General features: G+C 43.0%; 2 protein-coding genes across 2 annotated transcripts; one reads left to right on the forward strand and one right to left on the reverse strand.

The window, feature by feature from the left end:
• Window positions 1-1,419: 1,419 nt before the first annotated feature.
• On the reverse strand, window positions 1,420-2,440 carry LOC106939994 (proline, histidine and glycine-rich protein 1-like). Its single transcript, XM_015022592.1, has 4 exons — window positions 2,368-2,440; window positions 2,255-2,293; window positions 1,899-2,179; window positions 1,420-1,705 (listed from the first exon to the last, which is right to left on the reverse strand). The coding sequence occupies exons 2-4, from the start codon at window positions 2,271-2,273 to the stop codon at window positions 1,649-1,651; spliced, it is 357 nt and encodes a 118-aa protein (XP_014878078.1). The 5' UTR covers window positions 2,274-2,293; window positions 2,368-2,440; the 3' UTR covers window positions 1,420-1,648.
• Window positions 2,441-8,663: 6,223 nt separating this feature from the next.
• On the forward strand, window positions 8,664-19,081 carry lss (lanosterol synthase (2,3-oxidosqualene-lanosterol cyclase)). The gene is made up of 22 exons (XM_015022596.1): window positions 8,664-8,677; window positions 9,528-9,696; window positions 9,971-10,109; window positions 10,726-10,834; window positions 11,062-11,183; window positions 11,302-11,398; window positions 11,491-11,626; window positions 12,262-12,370; window positions 13,642-13,760; window positions 13,834-13,931; window positions 14,022-14,049; window positions 14,718-14,774; window positions 14,857-14,928; window positions 15,018-15,068; window positions 15,198-15,347; window positions 16,392-16,488; window positions 16,711-16,816; window positions 17,621-17,686; window positions 17,756-17,836; window positions 17,908-18,078; window positions 18,147-18,225; window positions 18,309-19,081. The coding sequence occupies exons 1-22, from the start codon at window positions 8,664-8,666 to the stop codon at window positions 18,444-18,446; spliced, it is 2,208 nt and encodes a 735-aa protein (XP_014878082.1). The 3' UTR covers window positions 18,447-19,081.
• Window positions 19,082-19,938: the final 857 nt, after the last annotated feature.

A 19,938-nucleotide genomic window follows, 5' to 3' on the forward strand; every position in this document is an offset into this window, starting at 1 on the left:
AAAGACTGCCGCTGATTGGCGGGTGCTCACTGCCGCGACACTGCCACCTTCTGGTCAGCGGAAAGAATGCACCTGGTTCAAAAAAGTGGTGACAGAAGAGAATCCCTTGGCCTCCAAAAGGCTCAATAGAGAGAAAGTAACATTAGAAAACAGAAACTTTTTATAAACAGGATGTTTCACTTTAACAACTGTAGGTGAATTTATCTGCCTGGTGATTTTAAACCAAGCTGAAGTTACTCACTGAATAAAGTGGAAAGAGGATCCAGAAATGTTATTCAAGTGAGAGAAATTATACTTTATAATAACATTACTCAAGTAAAGTAAAAAGTACAGCAGAGTGAAACTCCTAAAATGAATTGGTTCCAAAAAGTTACTCAAGTAAATGCAACTGAGTGACTGGGGTAAAATATATTTTTGGAAAAAAATATGTACAACTTGTCATTTTAACACTTTATAAACTGATTACTGTTGAAACTTTACTCTGTAAGAATCTGATTTGAGTCAGCAGTGAAACCTGCTCAGCCTTCATAAACATTCCCATAATCAGGCGTTAACCTGAATCACAAAGACTTGAACTTTACAACCTAGAGCGTGACAGCAGCCGCATTTCATCAGAAAATGTTTCAGAACTGCTTTGTGTTTCTGATAATGACGTGGAAACGAGCCAAAAGAAAAGGTTTGTCTAACATGTTCCACCAGGTCGACGGTGTGAAGTGTTGACAGAAACAGGCCGACGTGAAGTTCAGTGTTGGTTTATTTATCCTGCAGCACAAACGTTCTGGTTCTGATCCGGGTCTGGGTCTTCCTGCTGGAGTCAGCCTGCTCTCCCAGTGCATGTGGAGGTTTTCTCTGGGAACTCTGGTTTCCTCCCACAGTCCAACAACATAAATGTTGGGTTGACTGGTTTCTCTGAACTGCCCTGAGCACTGAGTGTGTGTCTGGCTCCCTCAACCCTCTGCTAGACCAAACACAGTGTGTTCCTGTATTTACAGTGATTTTACAGAAACAAAGTCTAAACTTTGACATCTTTTGGTAAAAGAGGAGCTTTGATGGAAAAATGGATCATGATGCATTTCAAAGAAATGTGAAAGTTATGATGATGAAGCGAGTTCAGAAGCTAATTTTTATTTTTATGTGAATAGGAAGCAAATATAGTAAATTTGTATTTTTTTCTGATTTTTTTTTCTGATTCATATGTGTTACTGAGTGATTGGAATAAAAATAAAATGAAGGTTTAAGCCAGTTTTCTGATGCAGTGAATGAGGAACTGCTGACTTTAAGGTGAACCAGTGTAAAAAGCTCCTTACTGCTCACTATCACAGATTGTCAATATTATCAAAACAAGTTAATATCAGCAGGAACAGGGTGTGACTCTGGACAAACAGGAGGAGAAGCTTTAAATAAAAGACAGACAATCTGTGGTTTGTGCTTTCACATTTATCACATGCTGCAATCACTTTTTCCACTCAGAAAACAAAATCCATCAGGACTAACATCATATTCTCCACACGATAAAGGCTGACAAGTTCTGATGTGCAGATTTTCTGACCGATTATTGGTGTTTGTGGGTTTAATTGTGCGTCTACTGTAAAATTTAAAACAACTGAGATTAAAATCAGAAGGACTCCAAGAACTGATGGTTGTTCATTCAGTCGGAGTCGCTGCTGCTGCTGCTGCTGCTGCTGCTGCAGGAGCTGCTGGACGCCTGAAAAAACACAAAACAAGTTCAGGAACCAAGTCTTTAACAGTTCTCAGGTCTGTTTTATTCAAAGCTAGATCTTTAAACATTTTACTGAACATTTCTTGACATTCTGGTCTTAACTTTCTGTAAAACCTTTAAACTGACAGTGAGATGATTTATTTTGGATGGAATCTGAGCAGCAGGAGGATCGGCTCACCCCGTGGCTGTCCTTCCCTTTCTTGTGGCAGTGGCCGTGTTTGTGGCCTTGCTTGTGCTTGTGCTTGTGCTTGTCCTTGTCCTTGTGCTTCTGTTTTTTCTTGTCTTTGTGTCCATGTCCATGGCACTGACCCTGGCCGTGTCCAGGTCCGTGTCCAGGTCCGTGTCCATGACCATGTCCTGGACCGTGTGGATGTCCAGGGTGTCCTGGATGTCCAGGTGCAGCAGGGCAGTTTGACATTGGTGGAGGAAAAGCAGGGTTACCTCCTGGGTACTGGTTCCCTAAACACAAAGGAAGCCCAGAGTTAGTCAATGAAAGCTACAAAATGGAATGATTTTCATCAGAGGGCGGTTTACCTTGGTTCTGGCCGTACATTCAGAAATCCTCTGAAAGTTCTGAAAGAGAGAAAACGTTTCAATAAGCTCTGCAGCGTTTACCATGAAGAAGGGATGCAGCCAGAGTTTCATACCTGGTTCCAGAGGATCTCCTGATTCAGCTCAACCTGCAGCCGCTTTTATGCTCTGCTGCACCTTCAATCTGAGGAAGTCCTCATCAAACTATCGATGTGGAGCTTTACTGCCTGCATGACCTACATTAACCATGGTGTAATCATTAACTTTAACTGTCTCTGAGGTGGATGTTAACACTCCTCTGCTCTGTGTCCATTTTATTAGCCTTCCAAGCCTGCAGACATGGACCAAAGGGCCGAGTGAGGCGTTGCCACTAGCAGCAGCGTAGGGAGCCATGTTTGAATTTCTCAGCTAAAAGATGTTGGCCAGGCATCAACATCTGAGAATGTTTTGGTAATTTGTTGAAGAATCTTGGATTTTGATGAGTTTACTCATTTGAGCCATAAACCTCGTAAACATGACCGACCCGTTAAACCTGGTGCCATTCAGCCTGACGGCGTTGAGTTCGGTCTGCCGGTTCATGACAGCAGTTTTCCTGGGAAAAGGTGAAACACCTGCAATCACAAAACATGTGACTGAATAAGCATTTAATAAAATCTTAGTGGGAGTGTTAGTATGCATTTGAACCTGTAAGTATAATTTTGACCCTTTGTGGATTAAAGAAAAAAATAAATAAATCCATAAATCTATAAAATCTCCAAATTAACATGAAATTCCATCCATGTGAATCTGCAGACTCAGCAGCCAACACCCTCAGTTAATGTTCAGTCCAACAGTTTTATGTTTCCAACCTAAAACAAGCAAAACATTGATCCACCCAATTCTGATCCAGATAAAAGATCTTAGATTAGGACCAAAGTGCAACGTTTTTAAATCCATCTGTGCAACAGCTGCTCCCTGTTTTAGAAAAAATGTTTCCAATGAAAGATATAAATGTGGTAAAAGCTTTGGTCAAATGATCATAGAGGTGAGCAGTAGGGAGTGTTGGTGTTTGGTGAACAAAGGTCACAGTTCAACCAGCCATAGAAACCAAAACACAATACAAAACAAACATCAAACCTTCAGAAAAGGCAAACAGAGAAAACAGGATCAGATAAGATCAGAGGGAGTAAAGAGGAATAATTCAGGAATCGGTGCTTTGTGTCATGAATCGTAGTGTAGCTGGTGAGGATAGAAGCAGAGAACCCAGTTTGTTAAATAATGATGATGGTTTTAATAAAGAAAAAAAAACACAGTCCAGGCAGCACAGCTGAGCAGAAGGCTGGGAGCAACTGGCCTTCGTTCTACTGTCATAATATTTGGTCATTTTACAATTCTGTATTTCTGTTTTCATAAAATCTCTGGATCTCTGTAGGGCTGCTGCAGAGCGCACTGAGCTGGATGGGAGCGTCTGCCACTCAGTCCACCGAGTTTCATAATCTGTCTCTGATCCATGCTTTCACTGTGACTGAGGTGCAGATGTGACATTTGGTACAGCCACAGACAAACACTCATTCTTCCAAAAATGTTCAGATACGGTTTCCAAATGGGAGCACGTTGTTCGAACCCTTTCCTTGAGTCAGTGTCGTTTGCTCTGAATGCCAGAAATCAATCTGCTCTCAAGCAGCCATTGAGAGGCGCTCGTTAATTACTATAGCAACAGAGCATTGCCAGTGTTCATAATTAAAGTTTGGCCAAACAAGCACACAGTACTTATTCAGACACACCCTGATACAGAGACAAAGGTGTGGACATGAGACTTTATACACAGAGCAGTGGACGCTGTTTGGAGGCGAACTGATAAGGACAAACACCAACCGAACTGAAACACTTCCAGGAATGTCTTACACCCAGAGATGCAGCCAGTTCCATAGAAAAACCTCCAGTTTTGACCTACTGAAGGAAAAATATGTTCCAAACAGCAGGAATCATGAATAAATCCAGGGTGAATCCTGCCGGATGTGTCTGCACAAGACAAGAGGGCTCTCCTGTGCCATCCAGAAAATTTGGTCAATTGCATTGAGAGACCAGTTGACCAGATCCATAATTTGTTGATTAGGAAGATGTGCAAAGAAAGGCTCCAAAAATATAGAAAAAGAAAAAGACAAAAACAGAGCAAGCAGGGCAGGGAAAAGGGTCGGCCTTCATCGAGAGCAAGAATCCTACACCACTGGGTGGCGAAGAGCCGGGTGGTGTAGAACCGGGTGATGTAGAACCGGGTGTTGTAGAACGGGTGGTGTAGAACCGCTTGATGTAGAACTGGGTGGTGTAGACCCGGGTGGTGTAGAACTGGGTGTTGTAGAGCGGGTGATGTAGAACTGGGTGGTGTAGAACGGGTGGTGTAGATCCGGGTGGTGGAGGACTGGGTGGTGTAGATCCGGGTGGTGTAGAACCGGGTGGTGTAGAACTGGGTGGTGTAGAACCGGGTGATGTAGAACGGGTGGTGTCTCCATCCTCCTGGTTTTAGTCAGAACTCCAGCAGCAGCTTCTGGACCGTTGGTTTGATTGAGTTCAGCTGGTAGAATGTCAGGTTCAGGTCAGAGGTCATCACCACACCCAGATTTCAGGCTTGATCTCTATTTTATAAGTTCAGTTTGGTTTCTGTATACCGTAATACATAATACTATAGCATTTACAGCCTAAGCTGATTTGCAGTGCAGGTTCTGCCGGATCAAACCGGGCCGTGTTCTGACTGAATGTTAGACTCTCTTTGGTCTCTCCTCATTGGTAGCTCTGCCTGTCCAGACCCACAACAGCAGTTTGGATGAAATGAAAAACTGAACACAGTCATTTGTTTGGATTTCACATGCTTTATTTAAAATCTAACCAAGAAACAAATCCAACATCTCATTCTACTGTTGGTTTTTATAGTGAGTACAGTGGAACAGGTTATTGTTGTTTTTTGGAGATGAAGATGGTTGAGACGTCTCCATCTAATCAGAGTCGCTGCTGCTGCAGGAGCTGCTGGAGGACTGAGAGGAAACAGAAACATCGTTAATGTTCAGTCTGACACTGTAAATAATATTCAGGCAGAAAACGCCGAGAAGATCAAGGACTGGAGAAAAGGCTCTCACCCCGTGGCAGCTCTTCCCTTTCTTGTGGCACTTCTGGTGTTGGTGACCACGCTTACACCTCCGTCTCTGCTTGACCTTCCCACACCCACCATGTCCATGTCCATGACCGTGTCCATGTCCATGTCCATGACCGTGTCCATGTCCATGTCCATGTCCATGTCCATGTCCATGTCCATGACCGTGTCCATGTCCATGTCCATGTCCATGTCCATGTCCATGTCCATGACCATGTCCATGTCCATGTCCATGTCCATAGTCTGTCTCACCACACCCACCATGACCGTGTCCAAGACTATGGTCTTTCCCACCACAACCACCATGTCCAAGGTTTTTTTCACCACAACTAACATGTCCAAGGTATGTGACACTAAAACCACCAGGTCCAGGTCCCTTCCCACCACAACCACCAGGTCCATGTCCTCCTGAGAACGAATATAAAAGACAATTAAAAGCCAGTTTTTGGGTGATGGTAAAGCCACAAATCTGGTTCTTTGTAATAAAAAAATCAGTTGGAGATCAATATTTCAGATTTACCCTGTCCGTGTCGATCCATCTCACAGCTTCAGCTTCTGGCTGTCTCTCTTCAGAAAACTCTGTTTAAAAGAAGCAGATGATCATCAAACCTCAGAGGAATTAAAATAATACCCTACCCTACTGTGATGCACCGCTCTTACCTGTGGTGATGCAGAGGAAGAATCCTCAGCAGAGTTCTGTCCAGGTGAGCCGATCCACTGATTCCTCTGTCACTCGTTGCTGTTTTTATGTGATTCCTCCAGCCTGAATCCGTTCAGCATCACCGCGTCTGAACTTCCTGCTGTCATCCTTCGTTTGGCGTAAAGAATGCCGTCACCAGTTTTCATAATCCGCTCCATTCGTCATCCTTATGTTCAAAGTCATGTCAGATCCGAGAAACTGTTGCTTCATGTTGTTATTTCTAAAACACCCACAGTTTAATCTGTGACCCAGCCTTCGCATCAAATAAGTGAGTCTTTGTTTCATCCTTTCTGCACAGCGTGATGGATGGACTTTGATTGCTAACATGTTTGCACAGCTTGGACCCTCCAAACAGATCTTATTGTGCAAACACACAGCTCCTTCAGTATTTCAACATTTACAGTTATGCTTTCAAAACCGAAGGCTATGTTACGGTGAGCTGTTACACAACAGAATAAATAATTCAACAAGCTTTGACTGATACTTGAGTCTGATGACAAAATAGTTTCCAGTTTGGTCAGCTCTTCAGAAACTGAGAATGGAGGAGTCTCCAAACACAAAACCTTTCAAACATCACATTTAACTATGCAGATTTTTTTATGAAGTGGGTCCTCATGGGAATGTTTATTTCTGGACAGGTATTGTGTTTGAATAAAACTTATTTCTGTATTATTGCTGTTTGAGACTTGATTTGACCTTATCAAGTTATTATGGGTAAATGGACTGAACTTATATTGTGCTTTTCCAGTCATTTTGACCACTCAAAGTGCTTTACATTAGAATCACACTCACCCATTCGCACTCACAAACGGAGTTAGGTGCCCAAGGGCACATCGACATGTGCCAGGACGAAGCTGGAATCGAACCTACAACCTTCCGATCGCAAGATGACTACGGTACCCACACAGCCACAGTCGCCCTTCCAATATATTTATGTGTTAGAAATATTCTAAATATTCTGACATAAAAATATTTCTACGCATATTTTCTGTTGCTGCGCTTTACTCTTTGGGAACCCTTTGTGTCTCATAATGTTTCCCGACATGGAAAGGACTCGTTAGCTTAGTTAGCTTAGCGCGCTTAGCGCTAGCTTAGCATCAGCTCTACTACGGCTTCTCCTCAAATGGAATAAAGATAATTACGGTTCTGAAGAGAAACATAAAATAATTACAGGCCTTTACTCATTTCTGAGATAATATGAACATAAACATAATTTATTGTTAAATACTGATAAGGTGATTATGATGAAGGACTTTAACATTTATGTTAACACTGATAGTCTGACACAGTGAAAGCGTAAATGTATCCATCAGTCCTTCCTCAGACTCAGTTGGTTTAACTAAAAGAATCCAGTCCTGCTCACTTAACTTTAGACCTCGTTCAGCTCTGAGTGTGAAGAAATAACAGTACCTTCCCTACCTACCTGTCCAAAAACTCAAAATTCAAAAGTAAAAAACTTAAGACTTCAAGGTGATCAAAGTAAATTAAACTCAACCAGCCACTTGATGCACCGCGGGTTTCTGGCCTAGCATTTCCTAAAAGACCAAAAGTAAACATGCAGTTCTTTGCTGCTTTATTTCACAGTTCAAGCAAACAAGCTACAGGATTCTGTTGCTTCTCCTGCTCTGATTCCTGCACCGGTTCACTGACTGAGTCCAGACTGAGTGGTGGATAGACTGACTTACTGTCAAAGTAACTGGTAGACTGACTGGTAGACTGGTCCAAAACCATGTGACCACCCATGTGCATCCCTACATATGTGAAACACTCATATCCCAAACTGAAATTAATTAACTAATTAAGTGAATTATTAGCCCAAAAACTTTTTCTAAATAACTAGAATTAAACAAAATTTCCAGTTATAAATTAACCAGAAAATAAGCAAATAAAATAAATAATCTAAATTCTAAGATTTAACTGAGAATAGAGAAATAGCTCCTACAATTATTATTGATTTTATATCTTATGTTATATTCTTAACTGGTAAGTGACTGAAATTAAATGATTAAACTAGAATCAGTATTCTCTTGTTTACCAGATTTAAAGTATTTTTTGAAAACGTCAACCATTAAGCAGGTCTTTAACACATTTATCATTGAACCCACACTTATGTATTATTGTTTTTTTAGTCTGATGTAATACGCTAGTCCTAAATTCATTAAATGTAAACAGAATATAATAATTAAGAAATCTAAAGGCTTTAGTGGTATTTTCATTTATAGAATAAGGCTGTACTTTGTCCCTTCGCCGGGTCCACAATGAGCACATGTGTTGTGTTTACCTCAGGAGGAATCTCATTGGTCAAACTCGACATAGTCCCGCCCTCTCTCCGCCCAGCCTGCCTGTGATTGGCCAGCTGAGTCTCTGCTCATGTCTCTCCACATTCACCAAGCAGCAAACGCCTCAGAGGCCGCTCCCCGCAGGGGTTCATGGGAAATGTGGTATTAGCTTGTGTTGATTGAACCCGTGAGCGGTGCTGTGGGAACTACAACTCCCACGAACAGAGCAGCAGGTGGAGTTTCAGCACCAGGTGACGAACTTCATTCACATCCTTCAGAAGAATCCAGTTTCTGAGTTTATCAGCAGAAATGTCTGAAGGAACGTGAGTATTTGTTTTACTTTCTATTTAAATAAAGTTAGTGACTCTGGAGTTTAATTGTAATACATAAAAACTTAAAGCCAGACTACTTCCATCAGCTCTGGAGGTTTATTTATTTAAACATCTGTCCATAAAGTGTCAATATGTGACTTTATAAAGTGTAGTGATGCAAAAACTGTAAAGAGCTTAATCACCTGAGACATGAAGACAGGGAGGGCTTTGACTAGGCCATCAAAATTAGGCATGGATCTGTTTCTGGTCCAGGACCCTGAAGAACCTCTGAATAATCCAGGTGGGACAACTTCCTGGTTGCTCACTTTTCTCCATGAAAGTAGCGAGGCTGGAACAGGCCCACTGAGTGCTGAGTCCTAATGTGTCCCTTAAATTTGGACTCTTTGGAAAGCGAAGCCTGGACAGATTCTGTTTTCTCCCATCTATAGATTCAGCATTAGTAACATATGATCCTGTTTACCTGATGTTCAGATGCATTTCTGTTGCAGCAAATTGAACCTCTCATGTCAGAATCCCAGCCTTGAGGATAAAAAGCATAACTGAGACATAAAGTTAAACATAAATGCTGTTTAAAAACTGAAAGTTTTAAACTAAAGAGAAGGCTGGCTCAGGTGGAATCAAATGGACTGAATATCTTGTTAGCATACAAAATTAAACCCACAACTCATGGAAAACATAAGACAACAGTCCCTTAAGAATATCACACACATTATTCATGCACTGATGACACATAAGCAGTACCTGGTGCAGAACCATTTACTGTTGCCTGTTAAAGTTTCTGTAGAAACTCTTTAGTTTCCACAGTAAAATCTGACCTGCAGTTTGGTTGTTTCTGTGGCAGGCAGCTGCGGAGGCGAGGCGGGCCGTACAAGACGGAGCCGGCCACCAACCTGAGCCGCTGGAGGCTGAGAAACGCAGAGGGCAGGCAGACCTGGAGCTACGTGGACGACCAGGAGACGCCCAGCAGGGAGCAGACCATGCTGGAAGCTCATTCTCTGGGTCTGGACATCGTAGGTCTTCAGTCTTTTTCTATTTTTCCACATTTCACTCTATTAACTGGGCTGTAAAACTCAGAGTCTTGGTTGTTGATGCTTTAGGAAACTAGAGCTGAAAGTCTTGCTTTTTAATTGCGTGAAAGGAAACTGGACTGTTGATTGTAAATCCAACAGAAATCCAAAGAAAACCCTGAGAAACCCAAAGAACTGGCGCAGGTCTGGCTGCTCTAGGTGTGTTGTAAAGAAATAAGGTCTGCCTCAACAGTCTGATCCTGATTTCTGTCTACAGAGTCGGTTTGTGTCAGACTCCTCGGCCTCTGAAACGGCTCTGGATGCTGCAGCTAAAGGTATGAACTTCTACCGATGGCTCCAGGCTGAGGACGGCCACTGGGCGGGGGACTACGGTGGACCCCTCTTCCTGCTCCCAGGTGAACCACTCACCCGGCGGACAGGAACAGAAACCATCCTGGAGCCTAACATGTAGAGTTTCCACATCTGATAGTTCAGTAGACTCTGTTCGATTGGGGACCATAACTTCAACATTTGTTACATTTCCAGCTGATACGGTTTGCTGTGTAAAACGATCCAAACCCTTTGACCAACCTGTTCCCCTCCTAGCCTGTGGGGGCGCTGCACCACGAATTACTAAATGAAAAAACATGAAAAACTCTGAAGGTGACATGAGAGCAACTTCCTCCTTCACAAAATGTAAACAAAAATGGAGGCACCAGATTTTAGTGTTTGGAGGATTTCACTTTTGTCTTTGGCTAAAGAGCGGGAGCCATTTCTACTGCTCGCACCAGGCTAGCATGTTTGTTTGGTTGTATTTACCCAGAATGCACTTCCTGCTTGAATCCACGTATCTATTCAAACCCAGACTGAGGTTTTTAGGCGGAACAGAGTTTGCTGTTTTGATTCGATCAGCATCCACAGTTCCCCAAACGAACCAGACTTTCTAAGCAAACTAAGTCGAGTTTGATAAAAGCAGATTAAACAGAGCTGTTGTGAATGCAGCCTTAATTTCTGCCTGTGTTTGTTTCCCAGGTCTCCTGATCACATGTCATATTGCTAAGATTCCTCTGCCAGAGGCCTGGAAGAAGGAGATGGTGAGGTACCTTCGCTCCGTTCAGCTGCCAGACGGAGGCTGGGGGCTGTGAGTCAACCAGGCTTTTATCTTGGGGAAACAGTGCCATCTAGTGGCCATGTAACTGTAGAACCGCCTAACAAAGGAAGCCAAACTTTCTTCCCAGAACTAAAAGTCATTCAGGCATTAAGGATGAAGAGACATAAAGAGTTATTTTGTCTTTTGAACTCCAAAAAGTCTTTAAAAACTCTTCTCATTTTGCTTGTTGGGGAATGATTGCTGTGTTTCTGCCTCAGACACATTGAGGACAAATCCACAGTGTTTGGAACGGCGCTGAGCTACACGTCTCTGAGGATTCTGGGAGTGGATCCTGATGATCCAGATCTGGTTCGTGCTCGGAACAACCTGCACGGCAAAGGTTTGGATCAGATCCAGTCGCTCACAGATGTTAAACTCACTGCTTCCCTTGAACATGTGAACGTTGTTAGTAACGAACCGTTGGTGTTTTCTGGTGCTTTCCGTGTGTCCTTTTCAAGGTGGCGCCGTCGGGATCCCATCATGGGGTAAATTCTGGTTGGCTGTTCTGAACGTCTACAGCTGGGAGGGACTGAACACGTTACTGCCAGAGATGTGGTGGGTCACGCTCAGCTCTGGGTTTTAAAGGCAGACACAGTTTTGTCTTCTCCAATATCGGGTCTTTCTCAGACGCTTCCTGGTTGTTTCAGGCTGTTCCCCGCCTGGATGCCAGCCCACCCATCCACCCTGTGGTGCCACTGCCGCCAGGTCTACCTGCCTATGAGCTACTGCTACGCTGTCAGGCTGTCAGCAGAGGAAGACCCTCTGATTCTCAGCCTTCGACAGGTGACACCATGATGCCTCCCCATCATGAGCTCATTTAATAAACATATTACATTACAGAGACTATTTGAAGGGCTGTTTCACTGTTTTTAAAACTCTAACTTACTGAGACAGTCAAACCTTAACCAGATTTTTCTGCACTTTCTGAACATGAATTTATTAAAGAATAACATTTTTCTGGTTTTATTTGGACTACCTTAGAAAGAAACTTGTTTTGAACTGCAGCATTTGGAGACATTAAATCTGGGGTGAATTTTCATCATTCGTCTATAAAACAGTTTGTGATTCATTAAACCTTTAATTTATCTCTCAAAACAACAAAAAACTTAAGTTTTTCCCCAAAAGTCCAAATAGAACTCATATTAACATCCTAAACATGTGATTATCATCTCTGAATTACATCCTTTCAGAGTTAAATAACTTACTAGTTATGCTTCTGGTAAAAAGTGATGATGTGAAAATGTGCAGCAAATGACGAAACGCTGCAGAAACATGACTGATGCAAATTACAAAAACCACAAATGCAACAGAAAAACAAAACGAGTAACAGAAGCAGGGGGGGAAATGCTGCAAACAGCAGCAGGAAGGTAAATCGCTGCCAACTCGCTCCACAAACTGATTCTCCTGTTTTTCCTCAGGAGCTTTTCGTCCAGGACTTCGCCTCCATCAACTGGAGCGCTCAGAGGAACAACGTGGCCGCCTGTGACCTCTACACTCCTCACAGCACGCTGCTCTCTGTGGCCTACAGTAAGAACCGTCTGACCATAACTCAGTCATAAACACGTGGAGTGGTACCGTGCAGGTTCTGGTTCTGGCTCAGTAGAAAATCAGAAATCATCCAGGAAGTCTGGAGACGTTCTGACCAAAGCCTGAACCTGGCTAGCTTATCGTCAATGATGTGCTAATCCGCTAACAGCAAAGCTAATTTTCACTAATTTAGAAAATGTTTATCACACTTAGCTTTCCTTAATACATTTTAAAGTGCTAATTTGGTTATTTTACAAACTTTCAGTTTAATAAAGTTCAGTATCTGTGTTAAAGTTTTGGTTTTCGACTGTTAAAAATTCTTCAAGTAGTTAAACTTTTATATTCATGCTCTTATTTTGAAGTGGGTGAAGACTGTTTACGCAGCAGTTCCACTTCCTCTCCTCACTTTCTTCCTTTTTAAATAAACCTTATTGAGCAAATAGCAGAAATATAACGAACGAAAGAGGTTTGTAGAAGAAACATCACTTACATGAACAACCAACCCGGGAGGCTAATAAAATAAATTAATGAAAAAATTCACATAAACTGTTTTAAGAGTTTCGTCATGATCCGGTGAAGCAAATGCTGTTTGTTCTGTACCCAGAATGCAATGCTGTAGAACGTAAACATTTAAAAACCTGCTGATGTCCTCCATGACTGAAGCCCTTTGGTCGTCAGTTCGGCTAAAACAGCAACAGAGCTAACAAAACTGAAACTGAGTGAAAGTTTGTCCAGAGAATCACTTCCTGAAGTGGAAACATGAAAGTCTGCGATGGAAAATTTGACCAGTTGAGAGTGATTTTCTATGTTGGAACGTATTTTCTCATTTATCTATGGGGCGTGTAAACATGCCTGAATTTAGCGCTACATCATTAGCTTCCATTTAACACCATTGATTCGGTGCTTTTCAGTTAGAGGCACAAAATATAGAAATAAAAAAGTAGGAATAAGAATCTAACGGTAGCAGAATGGGGGGAAAAAGGGAAAAATATTAAATATCATCAGGGATTTTAACACATTGTTAGAAAGTCTGCCAGCTGCTGGGAGGAAGGATCTGTGATTACGTTCCTTTGTGCACAGAGGATGCAGCAGCCTGAGGCTGAAGGAGTTTCATGCATGGGAAGGAAACGTCCATGTTATTATAATTATTTTATCCAGAATCCATCTGTCTCCCACTAACTGCATTGGGTCAAGGGTCATCCTGGCACTGAGCTGTTCCAGATGTTTCCTTCATGTGTAGCTGTTTAGTCTCACAGTGTGACTGTCTGCAGTGGTGCTGAACCTGTATGAAGCTCATCACAGCACCGCGCTGAGGAAGATGGCCGTCAGAGAGCTGTACGACCACATCCAGGCCGACGACCGCTTCACCAAGTGCATCAGCATCGGGCCGGTGAGGAGAAATCACTTCACCACGAACTCTGAGCTGAGAGCTCTGAGGAAACGGTCTTCATGTTTTGGTGCAGATCTCTAAGACGATCAACATGCTGGTTCGCTGGTACGTGGACGGCCCCACATCGGCCGTGTTTCAGGAGCACGTCTCCAGGATCCCAGACTACCTGTGGTCAGTTTGAAACGTTCTGATCAAGAACGTAGAACATAGAAAGTAACGAGAAGAACCGCCCAGCTCAGCTGCTGTTTGTGTTTCTTACAGGCTGGGACTGGATGGGATGAAAATGCAGGTGACAATTTAGCCTCAACAGTTCCTACTGCTTTTATTTTCACCACTTTCATTTTGAGAAATTAATAATTTACTTTAACAGTCCTGCCTGGATTTGGCAATTGTTTTAGTGACTTTTTTGCAGTCAGAATTACTGATTATGTGGTGCTACTTTAAAAATATCTGTGAGAAATTTTGATATTTTCTCTCTCAGCAGTGTGGTAAAATGAATACTGCCACCTGCAGGTGGGAGTTAGCATCACTTCAACACAATGTGTTTTTGTGTTGAAGTGATTATTTGTAATTTGTAATAAACTCACAGTCATGCATCAGCTTATTACTCACTGCTTTGGGTTCAACAAAACAAAATTGACAAATGTTCAAGGGGTGTGAAAACTTTTCCACAGCAGTAAAATCTGTCCATCTGTGGATTCGGTTCTGCAGAACATCAAACATTTAACTTCTGTTCTTTACTGCTTAAATCAGTCCCTCCAGATTTTTGCGGTTCCACTAAAGAAGGAAATAAATGTTCCTTCTTCTTGTTGCTCAGTCACGTCTGGCTCAGTAAACTCACTGCAGTTTGTAGTTGGAACACAAATAAACCCCTAAAGAGGAGAGCAGTTGTGATCTCCAGATGTTTCCTCTCATTGTGTTTGTCAGTAAAGTTTCTCCGTGTCGTTTCGTCTTCAGGGAACCAACGGCTCTCAGCTCTGGGACACGTGTTTCGCTGTTCAGGCTTTCCTGGAGGTGACGTGAAAACGCGTCTCCATCGTTTCCCTCCATGTCTCTCTGCTGCTTGTTGACGTTGTTTCTGTGTGGAAACCCTCAGGCTGGAGCGCAGGACGACCCCAAGCTGCTCGGATGTCTCCATGACGCCCATGACTTCCTCAGGGTCACTCAGGTTACGGCTCGTTAGCGCCTCCTGCTGTAAGCCAACATGGAGACCTGAACATGTTTCCTGATCTTTAGCCACTTCCTCCACCTCAACAGATTCCTGAGAATCCACCTGAATACCAGAAATACTACAGACAGATGAACAAGGTGCAAGAAAAATCACATAACAGCAACAAATAGCTCAGAAATTATTCAGATTTACTCCAAACTCAAACAAACAAACCTGGATATTTTCATCTGTGTGGAAATATTTAAGCGTGTTTGTGTGCTTGTCAGGGCGGCTTCCCGTTCAGCACCCGGGACTGTGGCTGGATCGTGGCCGACTGCACGGCTGAAGGCCTGAAGTCGGTGATGCTGCTGCAGGAGCTCTGTCCCTCCATCAGGCAGCCAATCAGCTCGCAGCGTTTGTACGACGCCGTTAATGTGGTCAGTTTGATTATTGTGCTGCTTTTATTGATTCTGTGATGCATGCTGGGAAATTTCCTCCATCATTAACTGGATTCTGTTTCTGGATTCACCGTCCTGACAGTTTGTTGTCTAACTCTGATTCCCTGCAGTTTTTGGTACAAATTTATCCAACATCCAGTTTCCAGCTGAATTCACACAGCAGGCGAATGAAACTCATAATCCGGCTTTTTCACCGCAGTTTGAACGACACAATTTCGATTTTTTCACCTGAAAAAGTCCAACCTGTTCCACTTCCATACGTGGAACTAAACTGTATCTGACTGTCTTCGTCTGCAGGATCATCGCATTTTATCTGGTCATAATTCAGCAGACGGTTAATCTGAACAATGTCTGCAAATGACAATAATGAAGTGATGAAAGCATCACATCTCTGCCCCATCAGTCCTGGTCCGACTTCACATCCAAACAGAACCGAGTCAGAACTGGTTCAGAACCGGGTCAGAACCAGGTCAGAACTGAGTCAGAACCGGGTCAGAACTGGATCAGAACCGAGTCAGAACCGGGTCAGAACCGAGTCAGAACCGGGTCAGAAGCTGCAGCTCCACTAAAGGCTGTTGCTGTTAGCGGTTAGCTTCCTGTTTATCAGCCTCCATCTGCTGTCGCTCTCAACAACTTTACAATCCATCCTGAGAGGGCGGCCATATTTACTGCGGCGGCCATATTTACTGTGGCGGCCATCTTTACTGCGGCGGCCATCTTTACTGCGGCGGCCATCTTTACTGCCATAAACAGAGCACTGCTGGAGGACGGCTTCGTTTTTTGTCTGGAAATGCAGAGAGCCGTTCACACGTAACATTTAGTATCAAAAATAAATCAGTTTTCAGTAAAACCAGAAGCTGAGCATGAAGAGCTGCAGTGAGAGCGAAGCCTGAATCTCTGGACCTTTGATCGTTCCAGTGGCTTCATGATGGCAGGACAGAGAAGGCCGTGTCTCCACACAGCTGAAGGCCTCTCTGCTCCGTCTGCTTTAATCTGAGTTGTGAGTCTGTTTCTGTCTTGCAGCTGCTGAGCATGAGGAACAGAGACGGAGGATTTGCTACGTATGAAACCAAACGAGGAGGAAAACTCCTGGAGCTGCTCAACCCGTCTGAAGTGTTTGGTAAATGTTATCAAGCCTCAGAGCAAATCGCTGCTTCTACAGATACTTTAACAAATCTGAGTTTCAATTGTAGTAACATAATATATTTTAATTTTTCCCTTCATGCAGTTTAGGCTCCATGAAAATAGAACTGAACCTCCAGATTGTTCACAGGTTTAGGGCTGATGTGGTTTTTCAGCCTTGCAGCAGGTTTTAACTCTGAGCTCTGCTTGTCTGCACCAGGTGACATCATGATCGACTACACCTATGTGGAGTGCACGTCTGCAGCCATGCAGGCTCTGAGGCATTTCCTCCAGGTTCACCCTGATCACCGCGCCGCAGAGATCAGGTAGAAACATCCGTCTGCATCACCATCATCAGACCTTATGATACGCAGGAAGCACAGTTTACTTTCAGCTACATTCAGGCTTCAAGGTCTCGACAACTATTACATATTATAATGAAGAAATGTTGAAGAAAAATTTATAATGCAGCCAATTTTAGAGGTGGGAGTTCAACAGCTGAACATTTTACACCAGTTTGTTTGGTGAGGATCAAAAACAGAGACCTAACCACCCAGCACTCCATCTGCAGTTTTAAGAGCTCAGTGGCGAACACAGGCTCTCTGTAGCTCAGAGCTACCGTTGTAACTCAAATGTTAAGAAGTCCTGAATTCTGCTCAGGTTCTGACCAGCATCTTTATTCTGATACAGAATCAGCCGGTTTCTCCCAAAAACAGTGGGAAGAGAAAACTTCCTGTTAGTGAGCCAATCAATGACTGCTTAAAGGATGTGTGTAGTGAAAGGAAGCAGCTGAAAGTCTAACTTTCCTGCAGCGTTTAACTCTCCAGAGTTGATCATCACTACATGCTGTTCTTCTATGACAAAGTTCAGAGAATATTTTGTTTTTGCATCATAAAAATGATTTTTCCTTTAAATTCTTGGATTTTATGTCTTTTGTTTGTGTTTTTGATAATGCAGCCAAGTTTTGGGATTAAACTTTCACAGTTTTTTCACTCAGGCTTTGTACTGGTTTAATAACAACAGGAGGAAATCTGTGGTGTGTTTTTGAGGTTAGAATAAAATAATTTTATAAAGTGAAGGAAAAAGCAACCGAAACGTTTCAGAAAGCTGAAGTTCTGCTTGCTGCTCAGATCCACCCTGACGGACGGCCTGGAGTTCTGCCGGCGGGTTCAGAGGACCGATGGATCCTGGGAGGGGTGAGCCTGTTTTTATCTCTGGTAGAAATCCATCAGAGGTAACTGGGTTTTGTTCTGCTTGTTCCTCAGATCCTGGGGGGTTTGCTTCACCTATGGAACCTGGTTCGGTCTGGAAGCCTTCGCCTGCATGGGTCACACCTACAAGGCCGAGTAAGACGGACAAACTCACATCTGCTGCCTTTAGGAACACCGACTCTAAAGTCCGTCCTCTTTGTGAGCAGAGAGGTTCCGGTGGAGGTGCAGAAAGCGTGCCGCTTCCTGCTGGAGCACCAGATGTCTGACGGAGGCTGGGGGGAGGACTTTGAGTCGTGTGAGCAGCGGCGCTACGTCCAGAGCGGCGCGGCTCAGATCCACAACACCTGCTGGGCTTTGCTGGGACTCATGGCCGTCAGGTGAGGCGCCGAGCCGGACGTCAGGGAAGAGTTCAGAAGGTTCATGAAGGTTCCTGATGTCTCTGCAGACATCCTGACCAGCAGGCCATCGAGAGAGGAGTCCAGCTGCTGGTCCAGAAGCAGCTTCTCAACGGAGACTGGCCTCAGGTGAATCGGCGCCTCTTTAACTCAGATCATCCATCTGAAACCAAATCCAGTGGCAGTAAGAAAACTTTTGTTTTGCTTTTCAGGAAAACATTTCTGGTGTGTTCAACAAGAGCTGCGCCATCAGCTACACCTCCTACAGAAACGTCTTCCCCATCTGGACCCTGGGCCGATTCTGCAGGCTCTACCCCAGCAGCCCGCTGGCCGGGAAGCTGAAGCTCTGAACTCCTGACCTCTGACCCCAATCACATGTTTTCTTCCTTATTCCATCAGCTGTAGCAGATTTCACAACAATCAGTCAGAGACACTGATATCAGTGAAAGAGGAATAATTTGATGAGCCACATGCTGCTAAACTGATCCATCATTACAGAGTTTATTCTCCTCTATCCTCAGTTTACTTCCTGGTTTTATCCCAGACCTATAAAGGTTTGCTCTACTTTGTTAGAGCTGCTGTGAAACATTATAAATGGATCATTGATCAACATATTTGATGAGTATGGATGATTTTGATAATGGCATTTGACAGAATGTAAAGTTTGTTGCTAATTTCACAGCTGAAGACTGTCAGATGTTTTTATGATGTAAAGCACATTTAACTACCTTGTTGCTGGAATTATGCTAAACCAATAAACTTGACAATGAGTCGTACATACAGTACAATCTTTGTAAAATATGCATTTATTAACAACAAAAGGAAAATCTTTGGGGTTCCCAAACAAATTCTGGCTCTGGGCCCAGAGTGAAGGATTGTGGGAGTTTAAGTGAAAAACAAATCTCAAATGTTCAAATCAGTGGCATAAAATGCTACATGTGTTTTAGTAATGTATGTACATTTTTGAATAAAATACATTCATGGAAATCAGATCAATTTAATCTGTAAGTGTAGTTATAAATCAATATAACAATATCTCTACCTTCAGCCAGTTAATGAAAAGGCAAATATTTTCATTTGAAGGCTGCAGTCATGTGAGAGTCATAGCAGACCCAGAGCCTCCATCCTGCCCTGCCTGATGACGAACGGTTTGGACCCGAGGCAAAGCTTCGCTGGCTCATCTACACTTCTGTAGCCCTCTCAGATAAATAACCATTGGTCCTTAACACAGAAATCATTTCAATCCAGTTAAAAGTAGAACAACAAAGCAGTAGTGGCGACGTGGGAGCACAGATATTTAGAAGCTGTTTAACAGGCCATTGTGTTGATTTTCCAAAATCAGTGGTTAACTTTTCCCTAACATGAGACCTCCACACAGGAAACCCTTGAATTAGACCCATAAAACCAGTTTTAGAAAGATAAATAAATGAGAACTGGCTCAAGTTGTTTGTAAGCTGAAACTATTTCTATGAATATGAACATGAATCAGTTTTATTAACCTGATTGAGTCTAGTTGTTAATAATGATCAACTGGCACAACGCAGGTCTATAAAATAAAGCTTGGCATTACAAAGCATGAAAAAGAGAATTTATTTAACTTTCTGTCAAGCTGAATTATTTTCCATCCATTAAAATTTATTTATGTATTCTGGAAGAAAAGAAACTATTGAAGAGTTGAAATGGGTGTGACTTCTCTCTCTCTCTCTGTGTGTGTGTGTGTGTGTGTGTGTGTGTGTGTGTGTGTGTACTGCGTAGTCGTCCACTGAGAATGAAAGCCCTCCTCATGACTTCCTGCCATCCTGGTTTATGTTTCCTCAGTCTGACCGGTTCGTCGACGGCTCA

This window comes from Poecilia latipinna, unplaced genomic scaffold (assembly GCF_001443285.1).
Source record: "Poecilia latipinna isolate Pla-1442-1.1 unplaced genomic scaffold, P_latipinna-1.0 Scaffold3055, whole genome shotgun sequence".
In the NCBI taxonomy this organism is placed as follows: domain Eukaryota; kingdom Metazoa; phylum Chordata; class Actinopteri; order Cyprinodontiformes; family Poeciliidae; genus Poecilia; species Poecilia latipinna.